The 25,436-nt window shown below is 33.5% G+C and overlaps 1 protein-coding gene across 6 annotated transcripts in view; it reads right to left on the minus strand.

The window, feature by feature from the left end:
- The window catches only part of EPHA7 (EPH receptor A7), a gene marked incomplete at both ends in the record, with an annotated part of 163,491 nt that overhangs the window by 92,193 nt on the left and 45,862 nt on the right, over positions 1-25,436 (minus strand). For all 6 annotated transcript variants that reach the window (XM_082669129.1, XM_082669127.1, XM_082669128.1 and 3 more), the window contains 2 exons: positions 11,487-11,822; positions 12,646-12,801. In XM_082669129.1, coding sequence (XP_082525255.1) covers positions 11,487-11,822; positions 12,646-12,801 — 492 coding nt within the window. The remainder of the gene's footprint in view (positions 1-11,486; positions 11,823-12,645; positions 12,802-25,436) is intronic.

The raw sequence follows: 25,436 nt of genomic DNA on the forward strand, positions 1-25,436 counted from the left end.
ACTCAGGAAATTTTCCTTCTTTGGTTACTGTGACAGCCCTCCCATCCAAATGGTCCGGGTACTCCTTTTTGATTTTTGTCATGTGCTTTGGATATTCTGCCAGTTCTCTCTCAAACTTTTAAATTCTAGCTCCACCTCCTCTTTCCCCCAAAAGGCTATTCATTAACTCACCATCTATGGTTATGATTCCCAAACCTATAACTTTTAAGTCTCACCAACATCCTAAAATCCATTCATTTAGGAATGTATATATGCTCATAAAATGTATGAAGTTAAAACATACATATAGTTATAATTGTCCATATACATGTCTGTAGATACATCAGATCACATGTAACAGCCTAATGTAACCGGAGCTAAGGGTGTTGTGTTTAAGAGTATTAGCAACATTTGAATAAACTATACAATAGGGATATGGCTTAACCAGTATCCTCGCATTTGTTATCCTATAATACATGACTGCCATTATGAATGCTATGCTCAGTGTTCTTCATTTTTCTATATGCTGAGGTTATGATCAAATATTATTAAAATTTGGGACAATAATTATCTGATGTCAGCATGCTGTGGATAATTAAGAACTGTGTGCGTTAAAGTTACGCTAATTGTTTTTCACGGATCTTCTCTAGTCCTTGTGTCTTAAAATAAGGCAAGCAACCACAGGACTGCATGCACATCTCTGCCCCGTGCTTTGTCACAGAACATATATCATCCATTCTGCCTTCTCCCTGATTATTTTGTTAAGTTGCAGCAATTATCTCTCCCTTTGTGACTGACTCCTTTGTAAATGGAGTGCAGGAAATTTGGATAATTTTTCCGGGGTTTTTACTTCTTAATCCTTGTTTCTTGCTTACAATAGCATAAAGGGAACCAGAGTCATAAAACAGTTTGAACTGAAACAAGTAGCAATCAGGTTTTTGCAGTAGTAATTGACAGAGGTGAAAAGCAAGATCTTGATAGTGTTCTCTCCTTTACCCTATAACTTAGACCGGTTGGTTAAAACTGTTAATGATTCTCTTGGATCAATGTCTTTTCCTTGTAGCTCTAATTTACTGCATTGGTTGATTAGTACAGATGTTTTTGTGGATGGTTCTGCATCATTCCACCAGGTTGCTTGTCTGAATCAAATTTGCTTCAATTCATCACCAACGAAGCAAGGAATAAAATAATCAACATTTACTCTCTCGTAACACTGGCACTGAAAACAGAGCTAAATGCTTGTCAATTTAAAAACTATCTCCTACCTGTCTCAAAGCTATGCCCCTCAGCTCATCCATGGCTTAAAATGATGTGTATAGTTGGGTGTAGCACAGTGTAGGAGATGGGACTGGGTGGGACCTATTTATGTAATTCAAATCCGTTTTTTTTTTAATTGAGGTATAATTGACATACAACATTATATTAGTTTCACTGAATGTTTATCATCAATATCATCATCATCATCACCACTACCAATTCACATTATATATACTCGTCTATACATGAATAATGTATGAAATTACCATCCACTGACTTTTCATTCTCCGAAATGCAGCTTATTGATTTCTTGCGCTTAAATGAAGTTTTTCTGAAACTGTGCCTGTCTTCATAATGCTATTCCTTTGGGACAATGGTTATGACAGTTTTCTCTATAAGAACTAAGCAAACAACTCACAGATCAAAACCTTTTTGTATTGTGGAACACCACCAAGTAAATCAGGTAACCAGTTTTGGTCAACTAAGGATCAACCAAAAATCACTTCTTGATTCAATTCATATTGAAAATCTTTTACAAACGTGTTAGTTTGTATTCTTAGCAGAGTAATCTTACTATACTACATATATTTTTCTGTTTTATTATTTATGATCATGTAATACCTCCAGAAAAAGAGAATGGATTCAATATATATTGACCCAGGACTGTAACCCGAAAAAATTTTGCATATTTTACATCAGTCCATACTGTTAACTTGTTTTTTGTATCTTTTGCTCCCTAAAAGTAAAGAGCAGGTGGTCTGGTTAGTCACATTTCAGTTAAAACAGATTTTCTATATCTCACTTGAACAAACGTCTTGACTTTAAAAGTAAAGTAGCTATTTCTTTATAAATAATATTCTAGTGGCTATATTTTCAATTATCTATAATCTCTACAAACTGACAGTAGCAAAATGAAGGATCTCCTATTAAGGACAATGCATATATAATAAGAATTACTTTACATAATTCCATCACTATGGACTATTCCAGGATAATGATCCTAATGGGTAGTCATATTTTTTGAAGAGTCTCTTTAGAGGAAGCTTAAATTTAACAAGTTACAAATTTAAATATCCAAAACATAGAGTTATAAAATTTTTTTCACTAGAAAATCCTGAAACTGCAGTCACTTCTTAATCATGTAGAAATTGCTAGTTTAAAATTGCCAAGAATATGACAAACTTGCTCAAGCTTGAATATTCAGGGACAAAACTCATAACTTATTTTGTATTGAATGTTCTGCTACCATCAGTGTAGCACCTTCTACAATTTATGAGATAATGAATTGGCTCTGGTTTAAAAAACAGAATTTTTTAATGTCAAAAGCAAAATATTACTATTGGTCTTTCTGGCACTTACTAATGCATTGCACTAAATAAATTTAGTACTTTTTGATGGAGCAAAATCACAGAAATGCATAAAATGCCTACAACTCCCACTCCTTGACCTATTCACAAAAACGTGTTCATGCCTTAGCTGTCTTCATGCATATGGAAAATAAATACTTTCCTTCAAAATAATAGGATGGAACTAAACTATCTCAGGGATGAGTATTTGTATTATTCTACTCAGGCTTCTATAATAAGATACCATAGGTTTGGTATTTAAAAAAAAACAAATTAGTTTTCTCACAGTTCTGGAAGCTGAAAGTCCCAGATCAAGGTCCAGTAGGGTTCAGGTTCTAATGAGGCCTCTCTTTGTGGCTTGTAGATAGCCACCTTCTGGCTATGTACTCACTGACCTCTCCTCACTGCATGTGCATGGAGAGAGAGCCAGTTCTCTGGTGTCTTTTACTGTAAGGACACTAATCCTGTAGGATCAGGGCCCCAAACTTATGACCTCATTTAACCTTAACTACCTCATTTTAGTCCCTATCTTCAAATATAGTCACACTGAGGTTAAAGCTTCAACATAAAAATTTGGGGAAAGACACAGTTCAGTCCACAGCAGTATTATAACTGAGTTATTGCACAAATCAACTCTTTCTTCCCACTTAAATATCATTACCCACAAAACAGCAATTTTGAGATCAAAGAGTTTGAGAAAAGATTAAGATATATTGAAATGAAAACACAAGAGACTCTTAAAACATACTAGATTTCTTTCAAACGTTAACAGAGTCTTTCCATTCAATAGTATGCAGATCAACTTGTCACCCTGATAACATAAGCATAGATAGTTCACTACAAATATTTATAAAATCAGAAAAGGGTGGATATGACAACTTACAAAGATACTGAGACTGGAGAACAAGAAGGAGGGATGAAGATGAAGGTGTGGGGTGGGAACACGGGTGCTTACAGGCATTTCCTTACATATATTTTAATCAAGAAAAATCATAGAACAGCGATGTGCTATAGTCTTAAGCAGTTACAAAACTACACAAAGGAAAAAACTATTAAAATAAGCTATAAAAAGCTGGTGTCATGTGCTTAAAATAGTAGTCCAAAAAGAAAAAAATTAATTTGACCTTCTGCAGGTTTTCAAAATATGAAGAATTATAAAACTTTTCAAAATTAAATGTGACTTGTATCTTAATATTTCATAATAAGATTATTTTAAGCTTTTTTTCTAAATCTCTACTTAAATACCAAGTTATGGATAAAAACTCAGTTTAAGATTTTAAGTATATCTATAGCTTTAAGAACAAATCACAAAATTTTTATACTTCAAATCATTATTATATATTCATTGCATAATTTAAATAAAATTATAATGCATTTGAATTTCACTAATCCTTTATGTATTAATCTTGATAATCTTAGAAAGTCTCTTTACATGACAATAAGCAATGAATTTATGAATTTAATTCAACAAGTTTACTAAGCATGTACCCTGGGCCCAATATGTTACAGAGGCTAGAGAATAAGACCAAAGATGCCACTGTTTCTTTACACTGTGAATTCTAACAGGGAAGACAAACATTTCACACATAATATGTGAAAAATATTATAAGGAAATGCATGAGTTACTTACTGTAAGATCAGATCACAAAAAGACATAATTTTCTCCCAAATTTTCATTTTGAATTTGGGATGTGAAGATACTGTGTAGGCATATGGGTCTTTACACGTAAAGTGATCAGCACATACTAAATAGTCAACAAGTAGTCACTAATACTTGTTATCAGTACTTATATCACATGGTTGCATTTCCTATAATGAAAATTTTATTAAAATAGTATCCAAAAAAATCTTTTATATATATATTTTAATTACTGATCACTGAAGAAAACCTGTAAATGGATCTACATGTATATTTTTAAATTAGTGGTGTCACAAAAATATTTTATAAAGAATTAAATTTCAGTAACATAGTCTAAAGCTCCTACTTGCAAAGCAAAGCATAAAATTTCTAAAATGTCATGCCCTCTGGTATAAATTAGCATGACTGAATTCTGCTATGCCATTCAGATACATCAGATTTATAAAATAACTAGAAACAGAAATGCATTTTTGAATGGTTTACTGTTAAAGGAATCACATTCATTTGATTTTTCTGCTGCAGACTGTGTAAGTGTGTGTATGTATGTATGCATGTTTTAATAACATTGACACTATTTCCACACATTTTTTGTCATTGTTGGTTTTTTTTTGCATTTATATCTTGTTTCACCTTATGGCAATAGCTGCTTTTAATATTACTCAGTAAATGCTCTCAAACAAGAAAATATTATTTTCTTAACATTATGTTCCCTTAAAAAATTAAGAAATCTCAAAATATATAAACTTAAATGGAATTAATTGGTTTTTCTTAAAGGACACATAATTTGATGGCCTACTATTTAAAATCATTGAAAAGAGATGATCTGAGTTAACTTATGAGAAAAATCATCACAGTTGAGTCACATTAATAAATGTGGGTGAAGATATTTCAGACAAATACAGGAAATGACTTTTGGTATTGTCTCTTTTTTTGTAGAATTTTGCTTATGTATAATGTTATATCATATAACTCTATGATTATATTTCATTTGGAACATTATGTAAACATCATAAATCTAAGTAAAGGGAATACTGAAAGCCAATCTTAATTTTGACAGAGAAATAAGATTTGAAATATGATTTCAAATATGATTTGAAAACATAAGGGAAATTAGTCCATTAAGATATGAAGGGATGTTTCTGAAATTTCTTAAAGAAGGGTAATAAAATCATAGCCAGGAGGCAAATACTATAGTTACCAATGCTCCCTCTCAGAGATTATATGTGTTATTAATATCCTCGGGAAACAAAACTTCTTAGGAGGTCCCCTTTTCATTGAAGAGTAATTTATGACCAGACCATTAAATCAATCTGCAAATTCCCATGTAAAGGACTGTAGAGCTAAATTCTTTAAGATAGCAGTCCATGAGAAGATTACAGAGCATAATAATTCTGAGGTAAGGGGTATACTTGATTACAATAATTTGGGTCGCCACTTTATAACTTACCATGTGACACTGGTAAGTTTAAGCTTCAACTTTTTACCTGTAAATGGTATTAATACTTGTTTTACCAACTTTATAAATTTACTTCAAATTTTAATGATATAATATGTATATAAGTGCTGTATAAACCATTCACCCATATACAACAAAATTGATGAGAAAAAGAAAATAGTTCTTTTTGAGAGAGATTCTATATGATATCTTTGTAGAGACATTAAGAAATTTTGCCTCAAAATGGCAACTTTGCTGATACTTTCTCATATTTTCAGAAAATGTTTTCTATATATCTGTTTTCCAGAGGAATCAAGGCTAAGCAGGAGAATTTTTTTTTAAAACAAACTGCTATATGGAATACATCAAATGTTCTGTGGAAGATACACAAAAGTTTAAGATGTAAACCAGGGTCAGTTACGTAACTTTTCTGTTCAAAAACATCCAGTTCCCACTATCTCCTCCCTCCATTAGAAAGTTCTTCTTTCCTAAAAGTAAACTTTCCCATTAGTTCTTCCCACAAATCTTTATTTATCCAGTTGCTACCACTTATTCTTTAAACACACTCTGAACTTTGCCCCTTGTATCCTTTGGCATGATTTAACTCTATGTAATGGATGTTATGATGGACGGTCCCCATTACCCTTGGTGAAGGAATGAAGAACATATTTGCTAGCTGCTGAGATAGCTGCGCAAAAGCAAACCTCAGTTCCCCGCTGCCCTTTAGAATTTCCTTGTCTGAAAAATGACACCTTCCTAGAGGAGCCTGCTAGAGGAGTCTGCAGCCAGTGTCTGTACGACAAAGAGGTAAAAAAGCCTGCCACTATCTCTTCAACTTGGGACAATCTGAAGGTCCCTTATGGGTGGAGAGCTTGTCATGGAGCTGGCCGAGAATCCCAATGAGACTGCATTATGGCTCAATTTCCCTTCTGCTCAGTCCTGCTCCTTTCCTTTCTCTTCAGATGGTGCTGATGCCAAGTACATGCCCTAACACAACTCCTGCAAGGAATCTGCATCAGTGTCTGCTTTCTAGGGAGCCCAATTTGGAAAATCATACCCTCTTTCAAGAGGTTCCAGTTTTCATCCTTAATTCCTTCCCAGTGCTTTCTACAGCATTGTAAGTCATGGATCCCATCAAAAATGATAGTATCTGTACACATATTACTCAGCTATCAATAATTTGCAGTCAACCCTGCACTGTGCAATGTATAGTTTGTACTGTATTATGATTGTCCATTTAATTATGGACATAAGATGGGCTCTTAGAGGTCTTCTGTTCCAGACCTCTCTGTTATTTAGGAGGACTACATGAGTCCACAGACATTAAGTGACTCAACTTGACACACTTTCCGTGTACCTGGTACATTTAAAAAGTACCAAAACTGTATTGTGTTCAATCACTTGTAACCCTTGTCATTACTTCTATTATTATCATTGTTGTAGTACAATAACACACTTACAAAAACACTTTGTTTTTATTCTAACAAATATAACAGGTATTAAGCTAAAAGCTCAGTTTTTTTTTTTTTCACAATATGAGGAGTCAAGTAACATGATCCTATTTCAGGAGAAAATTCAAGTTAAAGAGGTGAAATAATTTGTCTAACACGAAGCTATCATGTCATCAAATATCAAATCCTATGCCTTTTCCATTCACGTCTGAGTGTTTTCACTCCCGTAAAATCATTTAACTTTTCTTGTGTGTGACTAGTTTCCTTACTGGAATTAATTACACGACATTAGGAACAGAGAAAGAACTGTGTTAGATGGTAAAGACAAAAACATAACATGATTACTGACCTGAAGAATAATGACTAAGTCTTTTAAGTCTGTTTGTGGGAAAGATCACATATTATAATTTTATATTATGTTTTCTAAAAAAGTTAAAAATTATCTAGTTGTCTAAATGATCCCACAGTGAATGAAGGTATTACAGACAGAGACAGTAATTTTAGGATGACTCGTTTTTACTAACTTTTCTGCAGCCCATTTTGGTGTGTTAATGCACTTGATCTGTGGAAGGAATGCAGTGGCAATGATTATGTTTTCATGGGACAGGTCCGCCTGAGGGCCTAGAATATGACTTACTTGTCCTCCTTCTGGCAAAACCATATCCATTCTAAAGCTCTAGATTGATTGGCATCTTTTCTGTGAGGACTCCCCTTTTTTCCACAGATGGAATGAATCATTCCTTCTTTGGGGTTCTGTATTTTGTTCCTAATTTTATTCTATAGCATGCATCACATTATAGTCAAGTGTCCTATCATTAGTTGTATAAATTAATATATATCTGCTATAGTAACAGCTCCTCATAAGGATAGGACCATTCTTTGCCTTCCTATCTTCAGCATCCTGCACAGTGCTTAACATATACTACTCAGTACAGTTGGCTGGGTTAATGTTTTGAAAAGTAGAATTTAGTTACCTCTTCAGAACACTTGTGTAATTACCCGGAGCCTTCCACTGTAAGGAAGAATGAGGATCATAATGCAATAAATCAAATGCATGTGCTTTCCATCTTATATATATATATATATATATATATATATATATATATATATATATATATATTTAATATCTCCAATGTACCTAAGTTTGATCTGTGTGACTTCACCTTTAATAGGTCAATATCATTCCTAACAAAACAAAAACAAAAAGAATACATTCCAGCCAGCTTGTGTAGGTAATATGTTCCCGATAAGTAAATACGAAAACTATATAAATATGAATATCACGTATTAGGCTTCTCTATAAACATCTCATCTTAAAGCTAATTATTGGTTTAAATAAGAACCTCAGTCTTAAGATAACTTGTGATTAGATTAAAAAAATGAATTTCTCCCTCCTGCAATGTTATAACACATAATTGCCTCGATTATACACCCCACCCTGGACACATGGCAATAGGTAAAGATTTTAGTGTGTTTTGCCTTGACAGGTTCATAGTTACATAAAAAGAGGATTAATCAGCATTCATTACGCTACTCACTGCAATAACATTTTTATGACAATAAAAAGTTTTTAAGTTTTCTCCAATATCTCATTTAACAGGATAATGCAGGAAGATAGATACCATCTTATTTCCATCTTACTCATGTAGAACTTTTGCGGTCCACCCAACAGCACATACCTCATAAGTGGCAACAGGGGTTGGGGTACAGGTCCTTAAACACCAATAACCCTACTGCTACCCTGAGGAAATGACAAGGGGGTCTTCAATGTACTTCCATTTCCACAAACACTGGTACGGGGGGGGGGGGTCCTGAGCTCCAGACTCCAAACTTCATAGAAAAGGAACTACAAAGTACACACTACCTTTCAAACACTGCCTGATGATTTTCCATCCTTACTCTCTCTTCTTGCCCAGACACCTGCAGATTCTTTTTGTACTAGGCATCAGTGGATTGCTGATGAGCGATAACTGATAACTGACCAGAGATCCTTAAATTCATTATTGAAGTGACTGCAGCATAAACTAGGTGGGAGGTGATGCTGTTTGATTAACACAGAATGAGAATTTTAAGGATCACGGCAGGTTTCCACGGATAGTCATAAACATGGACAAAGTTTCAAATCATTCCCCCCTTAGAAAAAGCAAAAATATTGACGATGGGGTGGGGGGAATGGGTACAAATTTAACTGAACAATAGTCACTAACATATCCTAAATTTCCTCTGTTAAAAAATAAATTAAAACTTTAAAAATTACCACAGTTTGCTGCCTTATTAATGCTTTTCTTTTTGAAAGCAGAAAAAGCTGAGTGTAAATTCATGGGTTGTTAGTATTTGAGATGTAGTTGGGACCAGGCAATTGTGAATTAATATTTTAATATAAAAGTACAAACCTAGTTTGCTTTTTAACTTTATTATATTTATTCTTTTAAAAATGTTAATAGCTTTACTGAGGTATCATTTTCATACCATAAAATTTACTCATTTTAAGCACACAATTCAATAATTTTTGGTATATTTACATAGTTGTGTAATCATAGCAATCTAATTTTTGTACATTTAAATTACCTCCCCCCCAAAACCAAACAAACCTGGTTTGCTCTTAACCGGAAGAGAATCAAGGGGACAAAGCTATTTTACGCAACTACTATAAGATAGTTGATTCAGGAACTTATGGAATATCTATGACCTATTTAGGCTGTGTAGTATTAACCTGAACAATTAAACAATGGACATTTAAAGATGATGGAAACAGATCCCCAAAGTGGCCTACCTGGCAAACTCTATTTGTGGTATCAGTTCAGTATCTTTAGGTTGTATTAAAAAATAAATAAAAATATCCCTTCTTTTACTTCTTATCAGCAAGAATAAAGCAGTTATTCTAGCTCAGCAGACCTAAGAGTTTTTATTAATGGCTCCAAAGATAGCTCTAGTGTCATAATCATGAACCTAAAATGTTTCAAACCCACTCACTGTAACGTTACGATGACAAATTTCAATATAAAGCAAAACAAGTAAAAACATCTACTAACACCAGCATTATAAAAGAATGGCAAATGGTGTAAGGCTAAATAAAATGAATTAATCCAAATATCAGTTATGAGTTGCTTCCTTTTGTCCAGTGTTTGAAGATCTAAAAGTTTCTATGTGGCTTTACCTCCAGACTTCAGCTTTTACGTAAGAAATCTGATTTGCAATAGCCTTTTAAATAAACATCAAAATAAAACCTTTGGAATAGGAACCCACTAATCTGTTCAAAATGGTAAGCATGAGACTATATGCATAGGCTTCACTGTGCAGATATGATTTAAATAGGTAACATTTTATTAAAATTGGCATAGATAGGAAGAATAGATCAGTCTATGTCCAGGAATTTGGGATAATATTGACTGTTGACAGCTAGCCAAAGATCAAGAAGACCTTGTTATAAGCTTATTACGATGCTTACACAACTCAGTACTCCAGTGCAGGTCCAATTTTATTAATGACGATGACATAGCACTTGGCTACTCTGACTGCATAGCATCACCCTTCAGCAGCAAGAACTTTCAAAAGTTTGAAAAAGCCCTCCGTTTCTGGAACTTCCCCCAATAATAATATTTCTCTAAAGGTTTAGAAAGTCTCCAATTTTTGAAGCTTCCTTCCCAATTTATATTTTCCAAAACCTACTTACCACAGCAAAGAATGACCCAGCAGGGCATCTTAAATGCCAATAAGAAAATAAGCGAAAACTGCTTTTAGGCTAAGCTACCAGTTCATAATCATCATGGTTATTATATTTCTTAATTCATTTATTTTGAAAGCCTCATGAGATCTCTCAAGTACTTATTCCAATACTATAGACATCCATATGATCACAAATCTAGTGAGGAATGTAAAATTCCCTCATGCAAATTTTAAGGCAGACTTGCCATCTATTACAAATATAACATTTTATGTGGTAAAAAACTGGTTAACGCCATGTGAGACACTGAAGCCAACTCCTTCATTCCTGATTATCCTGTAGATTTTAATCATAAGCACGTAGCACACAAAAAGGTAAATAAAAAATGCAAGAAATATCCTACATCTTATTTTGTCCAATATTTTCCCTCTCCTCCCCTAGATCTTAATAGAGTTGGTCCTCTTAGAGCAGTCTTAATCGGTTTACAATTTATCCCCTTTTCTTTCTCCTGCCAGATCTCTGGAGGAGATGTTAATGAGTCTAGTAATGGTTTAACAGGCAACAGAAGAAATAGCAAAGAAAAGCTAAAGGTGTGAATAATCAACAAGCTGGAATAATCAAGTTCTGTAGAGCCAAGTTAACGAGATATTTAAGCGAGAGACCTCACTTATGTAGTCACATTTTTCACTTAGTCAAGACAAACACAGAAACATACCTGCTTGACCCGTGGTGACACTGACAGCCGCAAAGAGCCTCTGGGATCGACTTAAGTCAGAAACTCCATTTACAGCTTCAACTTCAAAAGTATAATTAGCGTGGGCCAGCAGGTCCATGACAGTGACGTAGTTATCCTCTAATCCAGTCTGCTGGGGCATGTAGCCAATGCTACTCCCACAGGGAACGCATTCGCCCTGCTCCCAGCTGCACCGCTTACACAGTATTCTGTAGGTCACATCGTTTCTTCCCCCATTGTCTGCAGGTGGACTCCATTCCAAGCTCACTGTGGTTTGGTTGATATTGAAAATGAGGTTCTGTGGGGCAGATGGAGGCCCTTTGGAAACCAAAAATAAGCAAATAAACAAAAATAGACAAAAAAAACAAACAAAAATGAACTAAAGGATCCACGTGGGGCATTAAGCTAGTGGCTCAATCACCATACAGAAAACTACTTGAAATGCTCTCTTGCACATAAACATTTCATTACCTTTCCTAGAGAAACTGAATAAAAGCCTTCTTGAATTCACTCGGCAAGAGGCCTTATTTATTTTCTATTTAATATGTCAAAATGAAAACAGGATAACAACTGTCTTTGTCATTTTGCCACGGTCTTTAGCTATTTTTCTTCCAAGCTATTAAAAAAGAACAGTTAATGCACTTAAAAAAACAGTTGTGCAGTTGTTTAAAAATACTTTGCCTTTTAACCGTATAACAGAGAATACATCCATTCATTCTTAATCTGCTCAAGAATGATTTATAGTAATGTCTGGAATTGGCTTTGGATTTGAGTCTCTCAAACATTCATTAACTGAAGCACCAAGATATAAGATTTGCCCTATTTAGTGATGGAAAATTTTAATTCAGAAACCATTACTTTCTAATAACATTTCACAGCCATGCAAGACTCAAATAACTTTTACATTTTATTTATTACTCCTATTGAATACATGTGTAAAATATGATTAAAATGCATTTTGATCTGGCAGACATGAAATTTACACTGATGATGATGTAAGATGTATCTCTTTTATATTATTGTTTAGCCTCATCGGTTTGTGGAATGTACTCATAAATTTCAGGCCTATTTCAATGATGTCACAATACTACAAACAAATGGAAGGGATTTGAAAGTCCTTATTTTACAATTATGAACTTACTTGTGCATGCCACATACGGTGGGTCAGATGGAGCCCTGTAATACCCATCATCACAGTCACACCTGGAGGAGCCCTCTTTATCAGAAAAACTGTGGGTTGGACAACGAGAGCATTGAAGATCTTGAGAGGAGGATTTGTAGAACCCACGGCCACAGGCTGGGAATGCAGAACAAAGTGAAAATAGAAACATGAGAACAAACAGACCTTCTTTAAATTTTAGTCATATTGGTTTCCAAATTTGCTATCACCAGACTCAATAGAAACCTAGATTCCAATAAGAAATTTCTAACATATTCTTTTTATATCTGTTGTCATGTTTCCTGGGAACTAATTATAAACCATAAGTCTCTAATTATATGAAAAAAGAAGGGAAAAACATGCCCTTTATGGTAAAATTCTGTTTAGTGTATATCAATAACCCAATTGTATAATACTGTATTTTAAAACAAAATAATAAAAACCAAATGATACAGCAAACTTGCACCTGTAGTTGGCATCAGTCCAAAGTCTAGCGCCCAAAACTAAACACAAGCATAATTTATTTAGATAAAATCTCAGGAGAGTTAATTCAGGGGAACTTTGATTTCAGTAATAATTAACTTGCTTGTTGATTTGCATTAACACACTTCAAAGTTATGTTTTCTTAATCTAGTATAGCTATAAATTAAGTTTTTATGTGTGAATTTGGTTCATAGTGAAAAATATTAAACTAATTTTATTACCTGACTAGAAATAATAGTGATGTAAAAACTGTCATCGGAAAATGATAGAAATGTATTCCCCCTCACACCCTGCAATTTTCAGAAAACTTCAAGATATTTCAACCAGTTTAAGCTCCAAGGCAGGCTGCTTTCCACGAAGCGAACTTCCTTGTTACTAAAAATAATGAAATCCTATGAATAGAAGAAACCTATTCTGCCAGAAATAAGGAGAAAGCCATCAACTACAAACAGGTGATAACTGTTTCTCCTCTGCTGGGAGAGGTTAAGATAGTCACACTAACACAGCAACTGCTCTCAGCAATGAATAGACATCTCTATCACCTTCCAGTGAAGTTGCCCTAACTCACTTAGAGACTACTTGTTATTAAATCAAGTAACCTGGAACTATTTACTATCCCCAGACATTTTACATATTTATCTTCAACTAAAATTTAGCAAGTTCAATTTTCATTATCTCAACAATTTTTAAATTAATTGATGGTACTATACATTGAATATATTAAATAGATTCAATTTACCCTCCATCTTTATTAAATGAATATCTGTTTAAGTTTTAGTGACCTTCAAATTTAATAGAAATTAATAAGTCATATCTACAAAGAAAAATAAGTGAATATTTAACATAAATTCAATTATAACTTTTAATGTATTAGATTCAAGTTTGTTTAATGTTCTCAACTTGAGCATTATTCAGGAGTGTAAGCACATTTTCACTCTTGGGTGGGAAAAACAATCCTATCTTATTAAGATAGTATATTCTCCAGAAAAGAGTCAAGTCATTCTGTGCTTTTGTTCACATGCTGAATATTTAACACATAATCTGGTACAACTGAGAACTCCAAATTATCTTTTAAGCTTCAAGAATATAAGGTGTTTTATATGAACAAGACAGGTATTTTAGATAAGTTAGAAACTTAAAGATAGGTCATATTGTGATAGATAAGTTATAGATTTGTGAACAGAACTACTATCATCTCTTTGTAAATTATGATCCACTGCTGCCCTCAGAAGCCAGTCTGCCTTTAGTTGGCCTCCTCAATTCATACAAGAGGGAAGCACTCACAAACATATTAGGCAACAAAGCTTAATGCATCTTCACATGTTCTTGCAGCAATTACTACAAATCTAAGACACAGAGAGAAAAACGACCTCGATTTTGAAATAATATGAAACAAACTAACACTTTAAAATGTTTCTAAAGATACAATCTTGCCACATAAAAGAATGGTTAACTAGTAGGATAAAGGATTTAGCATGGATTTCTCAGGCTGGAAATTCCTTTCTTTAAGTATGCACTGTATCTTGCCCCATGTATCATCTGTAATTCAGTGATCAGATAGAACATCCGTAACACAGAGAAGGCAATGCTTTACTCACAACCTGCAGCTTGATAACATTAAGGCCCAGAGAATTAACAAAGAAAAAGAGAGAGAGAGAGACAGAGAGAAGAGGTGTATGCTGAGAGTCTTTGATGATATTATGTGTATTTACTCACTTTTTACAGGGAGAGGAGGTGGAGAGCAAGGAAATGGGGGAGGAATGGCAACACGATTTAACATCCACTAGGTAAGGCTTCCAGAACTGTAGGCAGCAAACTACCTAGTGGAATCTCTCGCAATTCTCACCCTCCTGTTGCAAATAAAGGCTTCTAACCAAAGGCTTACTTCCACTTTTCCCACAAATAAGTAGGTCCATTTCTTGCTCCACTTACATGATTTTTAGAATGTATAACAGTACCTAATGTAGAGAAATTTAAAACCCTTATCATTCAACTTTCAAATTTCATTAAATTCTGTTACCATTTTAGCAGATGGGAAAGCAGATTTGAAGCAAAATTAACCTGAGTTCTTCAAATAATTCTGTTTGTCTAGGCTAAAACTGGATTTAGAACACAGGACGGCTGAGACTCAACCATATGCTATTGCACCAGCCTTGACTGCTGAATGAGCCAAAGTCTGGCATCTGTTCAATGGGTCTCGAAGCTTTAGCAACCCCCCAAATGAATTTTCAATGGGCCCCTATTGCCTTTTATTCTACCCTTTGACTAATTTAAAGCTATTACTTTAACTTAGAAAACGGTGAAATGATATCCTAGTACACCTTACAGAAGAGATATGAAATAGATCTCCTCAATTTCACCATGAATTTTGGCATTGTAGATGCCTGCAAAATGATGGAGTACATGTATGGCCATCATTAAATGATGAGAGAAGCAATCTCGAAAAAATGTGGTCATAAAAGTCTTAACATTTTTTCTTTGAAGTACTATTCTGTTTCAGTTCAGTTAATATTGAAAATAATAAGTTGTAACAAGAGAGTTTTCATTTAACATCTAAGGAAGCTATTAATTTAGATTTACTAAAAATAAGGGCAAAATCTTGGGAGCTATGGTGTGAAGAGTAAAGCCAAGAACACGAGAAGACATAACCTGTATCTCTCAGGACAGCAGTGAGCAATTGCGTAGTAAAATGTTTAGGAAGGAAGTAACAGATGCTCATAAAATTAAAATTTTAGATGAGATATCTAGATGAAATAGCTTGAGTAAAATACTCAGTGAGAGAAACTGGGGTGAAGTGATATACCTGAGATTTAACCACTTAAGGAAGACTTCGATGAGCCCTCCAGCTGCTCCCAAAAGCCTACATGGAAATAAGGGCAATTTCTTCTCTCTATAAATGCAGCTGGTTTTCCAAAAAGGTACTAGTAAAAAATTTTTTCATGGTAAATGCCTTCTGAAACCTCAATCAAAGATAAATTCCCTTTATACATAATGATGAAGTATATAAGGATAACTTTCTAGGAATCGTGCAATAATAGCAGTTTCAAAACTTTTTTCTTCCTTTGCTTTATTTCTCAATTTGTTCAACAGCATTTGAACTTAAAGCAAACTTTAATTAATATACTGTATGCACTTATGGTAAAATTAGTTACAATAAGAAACATACCATTTTAATCTCCTGCCTTTCGATGACTTTGTTTTTTTAACTGAACATTGTTTTAAGGTAATATTTCACTGGACTGATGAAGACTGGGAATATGTATAAAATTTGTTTTCAATATTTACTTTTGTAAAAATAATATTTCACCAATGAGTTTAGTAACAGTATTTTTCATTGTTACCACAAAGGCCTGGGACTGATTCTTTGGACTCTTTTTTTCTAGCCCTCAGGGCCTTAATGAATAAAATAACATAAGTTCATTATCCTAGAGCTAAGAGCCATAATCTTGTCAGATTTCATACACTGAGCAAGTTTTCACTTAGCCAGTTGTTTAAATGGAAAAGCACCAAAGAAAAAGAAAATCTAGGAAGCACAGGAAACTTCTTTTTACTGGACAGTAACAAGACTATCTACTGTAATATACCTACTAAATTATATTACAAAATATACTATATTCCAAGATCTGCTATATTGTTTACTGCAATGAAGTAACTGTCATATTATATTTAATTTCAACTATTTTTAAATAAGAAGATTGTCTTATGTAACAAAAGTGGTTCAAATAATATGTGGGATTTAAATTCTTAAAACACACACACACACACACAAAGTGCAACAGGGTTTCCCATTTATAAGTAAATTACTTAAGAGCAACAAAATTCTGAACACAAAGATATTTAAATACATAAGAGAGTTGATACAAAAGCCTTGTATCCTGATTCTCAAACTCTCCTAACATTAGCATATTCCATAGCTGTCTTCAATGGATTTCAAGTGTTTAAGCAATGGGGTGCCAGGCCTTTGAGTATATACTTGCATGAGGCAGTCTGTGGAACAATCAGGGTATGGTGTAACAACTCTGTGTTCTCAATGAACAATCCTAAAGGCCACTCACTGTAAAATCCGCAGACAAATTTCCACTCTTTAGGCTAAGCAGTTGGATGAAGTAGAATACCTCTTTTTTTTCTGATCAAGGGTGTAGATACTCACACTTACCCTGGTGCTTTAGGTTTATGACCTACAAGGGTAAGCTTGGGGGATATCCTATCTGATTATACTTCTAAGGACCTTCTCCCACAAACTGGTTATCCCAGAAAATCCACATACTTCTAGAATTTCTCCACAGCCAAGAAAGATTCCCTCAACCATAATGGGCACATTTTTTTAGAAATCTTAAACTCCATCTTTACTTTCAGACATAACTGACCCATCCTGAACATTAAGGCACTGAAACTCCATATCTTAGTGGGCTGTCCCCCATGACTGCACATGAAGGATGCTTTGAAAAGAGACTACTGTCTTGGCCCTATTAAAGATAACTGAGTCATTATTAAGGTTCGGATATATCTATATTTTAAAAGCTTTCCAGGTGTTTAGAATCATCATCCTGGAGGTTCTAGGTCTTTTCTTGGACTATCAAAGTCTGTAAAGAACGCATGATAAAAGATATGTCCACCATAAAATTGATGAGGGAGATAAGATTAGATATTATTGAGAATTATAATAAGTTAGAATTTTAAAATAATCAACAAATTAAAATTTCTTAATAAGCCAATCAAAAAACAGGCAAAGAATCTGAATAGATATTTCTATATGGAACATATACAAATGGCCAATAAACACACAGAACGTTGCTCAAGATCATTAGTCATCAGGGAAATGAAACTCAAACCTACAATGATAAACCACTTATACCCAGTAGGAAGACTATTAAAAAAGACAGATAAAAGAAGTCTGATAAGAATATGGAGGAATTAGAACTCTCATACACTGCTGTTGGGAATGTAAAATGGTGCAGCCACTTTGAAAAAAACTGGCAAGTCCTCAAAAGTTTAAACATAGTTATCATGTTACCCAACAATTCCACTCCTCAGTATGTACCCAGGAGAAATGAAAACATTTACTGACACAAAAACTTGAACATAACTAAATGTTTATAACAGAATTATTCACAATAGCCCAAAGTGTAGAAACAACCAAAATGTCCATCAACTAATAAATGAATACACACGATGGAATACTATTCAGCAATCAAAAGAAGTTAAATTCTGATACATTCTGAAAACATTGTGCCATGTGAAAGAATCCAGTCACAAAAGATCACATACTATATACTTCTGTTTATATGAAATATCCGGAATAGGCAAATCTATAGAGACAGAAAGTAGATTAGTGCTTGCTAAGAGCTGGGGCAGTGAGAGGAATAGCAAGTGACTGTTAATGGGTGCAGGATTTTTTTCTGGGGCGATGAAAATGTTCAAAAATTGATTGGTAGTGATGGTTGTACAACTCTATAACTATACTAACAAAACACTAGATTGTTAACTGTCATGGGTGAATTGTATGGTATGTGAATTTTACCTCAGTAAAGTTGTCATGTATAATAAAATCCATTGATGATGCAACTTCAAACTGAACATTTAAGTTAGCCAACATTAAGAAAAAATACCAAATTTTATCTGTCGAAAATATGTTAGTTTGCCTTTCTAACACATATGCTCTATATTCATCTATTTTTATAAAGATACATTTAGGTGTAAAAAATTAACTATAAATTCCAAAACAAAGGAAAATATATAATCAATATATTTTTTACCCATTTCTAATTTTAGAGTTTTATAAATAATAATTTATCTTTTATCCAAGGACTAGCATTTTACTGAGTAATTTTATAACTTAAATAGATGCTTATCAATACCAAGTTATATGTAGGGGAGATAATATACAAAGTTAGTTTTCAGTGAATATATGAATAGACCTTAAACATTCTTATTTTTTACCTAAATCACCTGTGCCACACAAGGGCAGGTTTCCTTTCCCCCCACAACTCCTCCTCCAAGGAGCTAACTGAATACAACTAGACTCAGCTTCCTCAGGTCTTACTCTGTTTCCAGACCTGTGATTTTAAGCACAATTAAACTTTTTCTGAAGGAATTATGTGTATGTGTCTGTGTGTAAAATATGAGGCTTTGCAGATGTTTCCGGCCACAGTTACACAGCTGCAAAGAGTTTATTAATTATGAACTATAAGTGGATTGTTCTGTAATTGAAACTTTCTGGGCTTTAATATTATTGTAGAATCTACACACATACATAGCTACGGATTCTAATGAATGCTGTTATTTTATTTATTGCAGATGGACAACTGACTTAATTTAGGCAAAGCTAGCCTGTTTCCATAGGAGCTTTCAAATATTTGTGTCACATTAATGTCTATGCTTCTGCATGCAAAGGGGAAAACACAGATTGCAGAAATAGTATTCCCATTGCTCAGAGTGCTGACCTCATCTGGAATGGACAGATCCAGAATCTGTATTTTAATCCTATTGACAGTTCCTCAGTGGGAATAATTAAAGAAGTCGGCCTGAAAGCCAGACCTCCTGTCATTGACATGTTATGATTGTTCACATTGAGAATGAACAGCGGGCAGGGAGGATAAAAACAACATGATGTAACGAGTATATTACAGTTTGTGAAGCACCATCCATGTTATCCCATAACTAACTTGTAAGAGTTTAGAAAAGAAATGATGCAGAAATATAAAGTTTGATAACAGGTGCTCAAGTGCTGAAAATAATTTTGGGATTTTTAAAACTAAAAAGAAAAACTAATTTGGGGGCATTATAAATATATGTTATTTATTTGTGTTATTTAATTGAGTACTTCACGTTTTATGATACTATACAGTGGAAAAGAAACAGATGTAAAATAACAAGGATTTAAAAGTTTTATTTTCAGGATTTAGACTGTAAAGGGAAATAAAACAAAGCACTGTGTCAACAGTTTTTTCTTCTTTCTTAAATTATCAGTTTGAAATACGCTAGGAATTTTGCTGAAGCCTGGCATTTAAACACTCTCTACTGTACCAGAACCTCACCATAAACCTGACCTCATTACCAAAATGATTAAAAGAGGAGAAAAATGTCAAGTTAGAATATTCAAAATCTTTTTTCCTCTTATTCTCAAAAGAGAACTGGATTTTAACTCAAAGAACTCTGTTCAAATCCACGCCACCACTTACTGGCATGCAATTTGGACAAAGCCTTTTCACATTCTCGGCTTCGATGTCCTTGTTTCCTTGTTATTAATTACTAAGAGCTAGAGACACTAGTTTTCTTTTTTATTTCAATTTTCAAAAGGTTGTTTTAACAACACAGTAACTGGTTATCTAGCTGTTAAACTCTAGCACGATTGTTTTCGTTGAAATGCTATCTGTGAAAACACGTATATTTTGATCACCATCACCACCCCAAAACGGTACATGCTAACTCACACCCACTTAGTCTTTCAGTGGTGCCTCAGCAAGAGTGTGAAAGACAGGTTCCGGAAGGGCCATCCTGTCTCTGCGTGCATCCCTGACTGGCAGTGGCAGGCACTGTGTCAAGGATTCCTCTGCTCAGCCATTCACCTCGATCTCTCCCTGTGCCATTGTTGCCAAACCCTGTGTGTGTTCTCAGAGATGTGCATATCCATTTTGGTTCATGCAGGTAAGGATCCAGAAATGGAATTTTTAATTATGTAAATTACTTAATAGTCAACTCCCATAAAAGGAAAAATTCAAAATGAAATCAGACCCTTCTGGATCTCATTCAATATTGTCCTCAAAGGTCTACTTTGAGATGAACCTACAGATAAAAAACATAAATTAACTATGAAGTCTCAGAATTTAGTAACCCCACTGGAAATGAACTAAAGTAATCTTAACCTTAATTCATGTCTATAGCAAAATAACATAATTATGGGGTTCCCATGGGTGAGAAACATTTAAATTAGGGGAAGCCAGCTAACCAAACTCGAATATTATATTATTTATTTGTGGTAACTAAAAAAATGTGACATTTATGACAGAGTATTATTTTATTTTACTAAAAGATTTCCTTGAGGGCATGTCATTATGAACAAGAGGATGCAGTAAGTTCTTAAACAGTAACTGGTGTTAGGAAGATTTCAGACGGGGGATACGATTTACTCTAGCATTTAGGCCACTGTCAAGTGTATTTTCAAATATTTCCCTTATAGTTATTATAATAACATACTTTCTGTAATTTGTTTTTATTATTCATTCTTCTTATGCTAAATTATCCTCACAGTTTTGAAAACAGCAAGAAAGGTCAGATAATATAAGCTCTATATTCAAAACATAATGTAAAATATACTAGTGAGAACTCCTGTTTTGAAAGATTAAGATTCTTGTTTTAACATAATCATATTAAAAACAATAGTTCTTAAAAGATAAAGTTCATATTCTGAATTACAGACATGGTTAATTTCATCATCTAAGGTCTCACTCCAACAATCTCAAAAAGACAATACAACTTGTCCTTTATATAAATTATGAATCTGACTTCCCTCCAGCATGTACCAGCTGTGTGACCTTTGTAAAATTGCTTAAGTTCTCTGAGCCTAGTTTTTCCATACCTAAAATAGAAAAACCTAATAAGACTACTTCCAAAGATTATTGTGAATTAAAGTGTATGATTCATGTGAAGAACTTAGCACAATGTCTGGTGGAGAATAAGCACTCAATAAATAGTAAACTATTATGATTATTTCACAGTGTCAATTTCCATGCAAAGTTTTGATCCCACTCTGGTTTCTACCCCTGATAAACACTGAGCTACTTCCCCATTACCAGAGGTGTATGCAAATAAGAAACACAAATTAATTATTAGGCAAATATGGCCATATTATGCATTCATTCTCTGACTAAGTAATTATTGTTTGCCTACTCTTTGCATTGTGCCAGGCAATAGACCAAAGCTATAACTGCTGAAAGACAAATATGATGATCTCTCAATACTATATTACCTTTCGACCTAGCATCAAATCGTATGGATAATTATGTGCTTAAGCTAATTAAATTTTTGATTTTTCATAAGAAATTACTTACATAAATTATAAATATTGTACCTTAATTTGTATCTTTTACAATGCACTTAATTATCTCCTATTTCAGTGTTGAACATAGACTCAGAAGTCACCTTTCCTGCCAAAGCTGTAGCATTTCATCAATGTGAAGTGAAAAAACTACTCAGTGTAGGTAGACATGCAGGAAATGTGTGTAGGTACATATTATTGACCAATTATATTTAAACTGGAGAGCTATTTGTGGCAGTTATTGGCTTGTTTTTCAATGAGGCTAATAGTGGATCTGGCAATATCAGAATACTCTGTAAGGGCAGGTTATTTCAAGTTCAAAAGACTTCAGCTGGACAAGAAATATGTATATAAGTAAAAATGTTGGAGATTTTGTTATATTTAATAAAGTGAACATTTTTAGTTAAATTCAAAGAATTAAAAATCAGATTACTTTGTGGCTCATCAATAATTGGTTTTCTCCTACAATCTATTTAAAACTACACATATGTAGAAAAAGTCTGCAAGATCCACAGCCCAAAAGAAAAGAATTAATTTCATCTTAATTTCTTAACATAAAGGGCAGACCTTTCATTTCAAGCGGTCTAAGATCTGGGCTTTTCACCACCAGTTTTCTGCAATCATTTCAAAAATGATTAAAACGAAATCATCAGTTAAGGCAATCTTTCTAGCTATTTTGTGGAGACTCTTTTTTTCTTATTTAGTCAGTTATAAAATATGGATCAATACTAAGTCTTGTGAAGCAAATTACCCTAAAGCAGTTGAAGGCAGTTTGAACATGTGGGGAAATAAATAATCATTTCTGTTATGTTAGAGGAAAATTTTCTGAAGATCATAAAGAAATCAGTTTACCCGGAAGGAGGACATCTTAAAAAGATGCATCAGGACAATGAGGAGATTCACTCAATCCTTAATTCTCAGAAATAAAAGAAAATAACAGGCAGAATAAGTCCTTACAACAAATGATGTTGTTGAGCTCAATCTTTTTTTCAAAACAGACATACACACACACACAAAGTGAATAGATACATACATATACATATATGTGAGATAAACAGAATTGTTAGATAAACAGAATGGTTAGAGAGAAACAAAATAGTAAGAATTCTCTAACTGGATACCCATACTTTCCACTTCTTAATAATAGAAAACCAGTTAGTTGTTAATTTTTATCTCCACACCAAGCCAATAATCTGATATAGTTCTATCATATCCTATCTACTTTGCAGCCACAGTATTTTGCAAAAAGACAATCTTGGTACTAACAGAATATTATTTAATATGTTTCTTAATAAAGTCTTTAGCTTTAGAAAAAGCTGTGTTACACATGTAAAAAGACATCTTAACTAGTTTAGTTTCTTTTTTTTTTAAGAATAACTGACTCATCCTTTGTGAATCAATCAATCAGAAGCTTAACTCCTACGTAGAAGGCAGTACAAACTGGTCACGATTGTGGCATTAACACTGCCATAATTATTTCTTCATGTGTGTCTCCTCCAGCCCACTGTGAGCACCTCAAGGACAGGGATTATGATATTATCCATGGATCCCAAAACCACAGCACAATGTCTAGCATACAGCAGGAGGTTAACCTACATTTATTGAATGAATGAACATTTATTCATCCTACAGCAGTATGCACCTGGTAATAGCCATCCCACTTACCAAAGGTTATTCACTGACACCACTTAGTAAATTTTTCATAGTAATCAGATCAATGGAAATGACGTGGTACGTTCTTAGTAGAATGTGGTACAGTACTGACAGTTAAAGGAGAGACAGTTCAGGAGCTCAGACTCCTAAGGAGTTCCCTGTTATGCTGTACAGGGAAATAACTGCACAGTCATGTTTAGATTAATGCTCTAGATGATTTCTAAAATGATTCTATGAGAATCCTTAACATAGTAATATGAATAAGTATATGAATGAGATGTAAAATATTTTATGAGTATAATTGAGAACATTTTCTTTGAACATGGGAGAAGGAAGGTCCAAGAAAGAGAAACTACTAAGTAGTGAATTATAAATCATAACAAAACTTTCAGTGTAGGGCTCTTTTCCAAGACAAAAATCTAAAGAATAATAGTCCTCCTCATATTCCTAAACAAGACAATTTTTCTTTAAATATATGATCTATCCAAACTCAAAACCAAGAATATTCTAGTTTTAGGTAATCTAGAATTGCCATATTCTAGAGAGTACAGAAATGCTTTCATTTCTGTTAGTAATTTGGAACTAGACAGGCCACCTTTTAAATAAATTCTTGTAATTAACATTTCTATTGGAAAACACAGAAATATTACTGATATTTCTTACATTATGAAAAATGATTTCAATTTATTTCTAACTGGCTCTCTTTTAAATTTTAAAAACAATTACTGTAGAGTAAACAAAAGAACTACTTTAAATACAACGGGCTATTACATCTTTTGTTTTCTTTTATTATGATCACAAACACACACATATATCCACACACCCTTCTGTACATTGGTATTATTCCATTCAGTTTCATATGTCTCAAATTAATTTGTTTTGCCTATGACCTATGGGAGGAGGGGCATGACAAAACTAAGGGTTAAAGCCTGTTTATATGCACATATAATATCTCTGTTTTCAAGTCAAAACTTAAATTTAACAGAAAAACTGGATAAAAACATAAAGTACCTTAACATTAATGGTGATCTCAGGAAATGTAATGTCAACACTACAAAGTATCAAACTCAACACATATACGCCCACATATGTCAATTTGAAATAACTGAGAAACTCAGAAGTGAAATACTGCTTTCTCACAGAAAAGGATAAAAATGTAAATGAAAAATCTGTTGAAAGTTCTTACAAAGAAAAGAATAAAAAAGAATATAATGCTTGATTCTATTGCTATACTAATGCCATTATAATATAATATTTTATACAGAGAGCTTATAATCCATTAAATCTTCCTAATTAATTAGAATCAAATCATCTCAAAACCTACATAAAGGTTTGGAAGTTTCAATTTATGCTAATCAGAATACAGAAAGTAAGGGAGAAAAAACATCAGTTCAAAGATTACATCCAAGCCAAATGGTAAAGAACATACAAAAGAAAAGCACATGACATTGTGAAGACACACTGTCACAGATGGAAACCAGGTGGAATAGATCAGACAATATTTTTAGAATAGACTTTTTTTTCAATGTTTAAGTTGAATTACCTTTTGGGTAAATGTTCAACAAAAGACTGATAAGAACAGTAGTTGTATGTATGTTTA

Source organism: Grampus griseus (assembly GCF_964374135.1).
Source record: "Grampus griseus genome assembly, chromosome: 13".
Classification (NCBI taxonomy): Eukaryota; Metazoa; Chordata; class Mammalia; order Artiodactyla; family Delphinidae; genus Grampus; species Grampus griseus.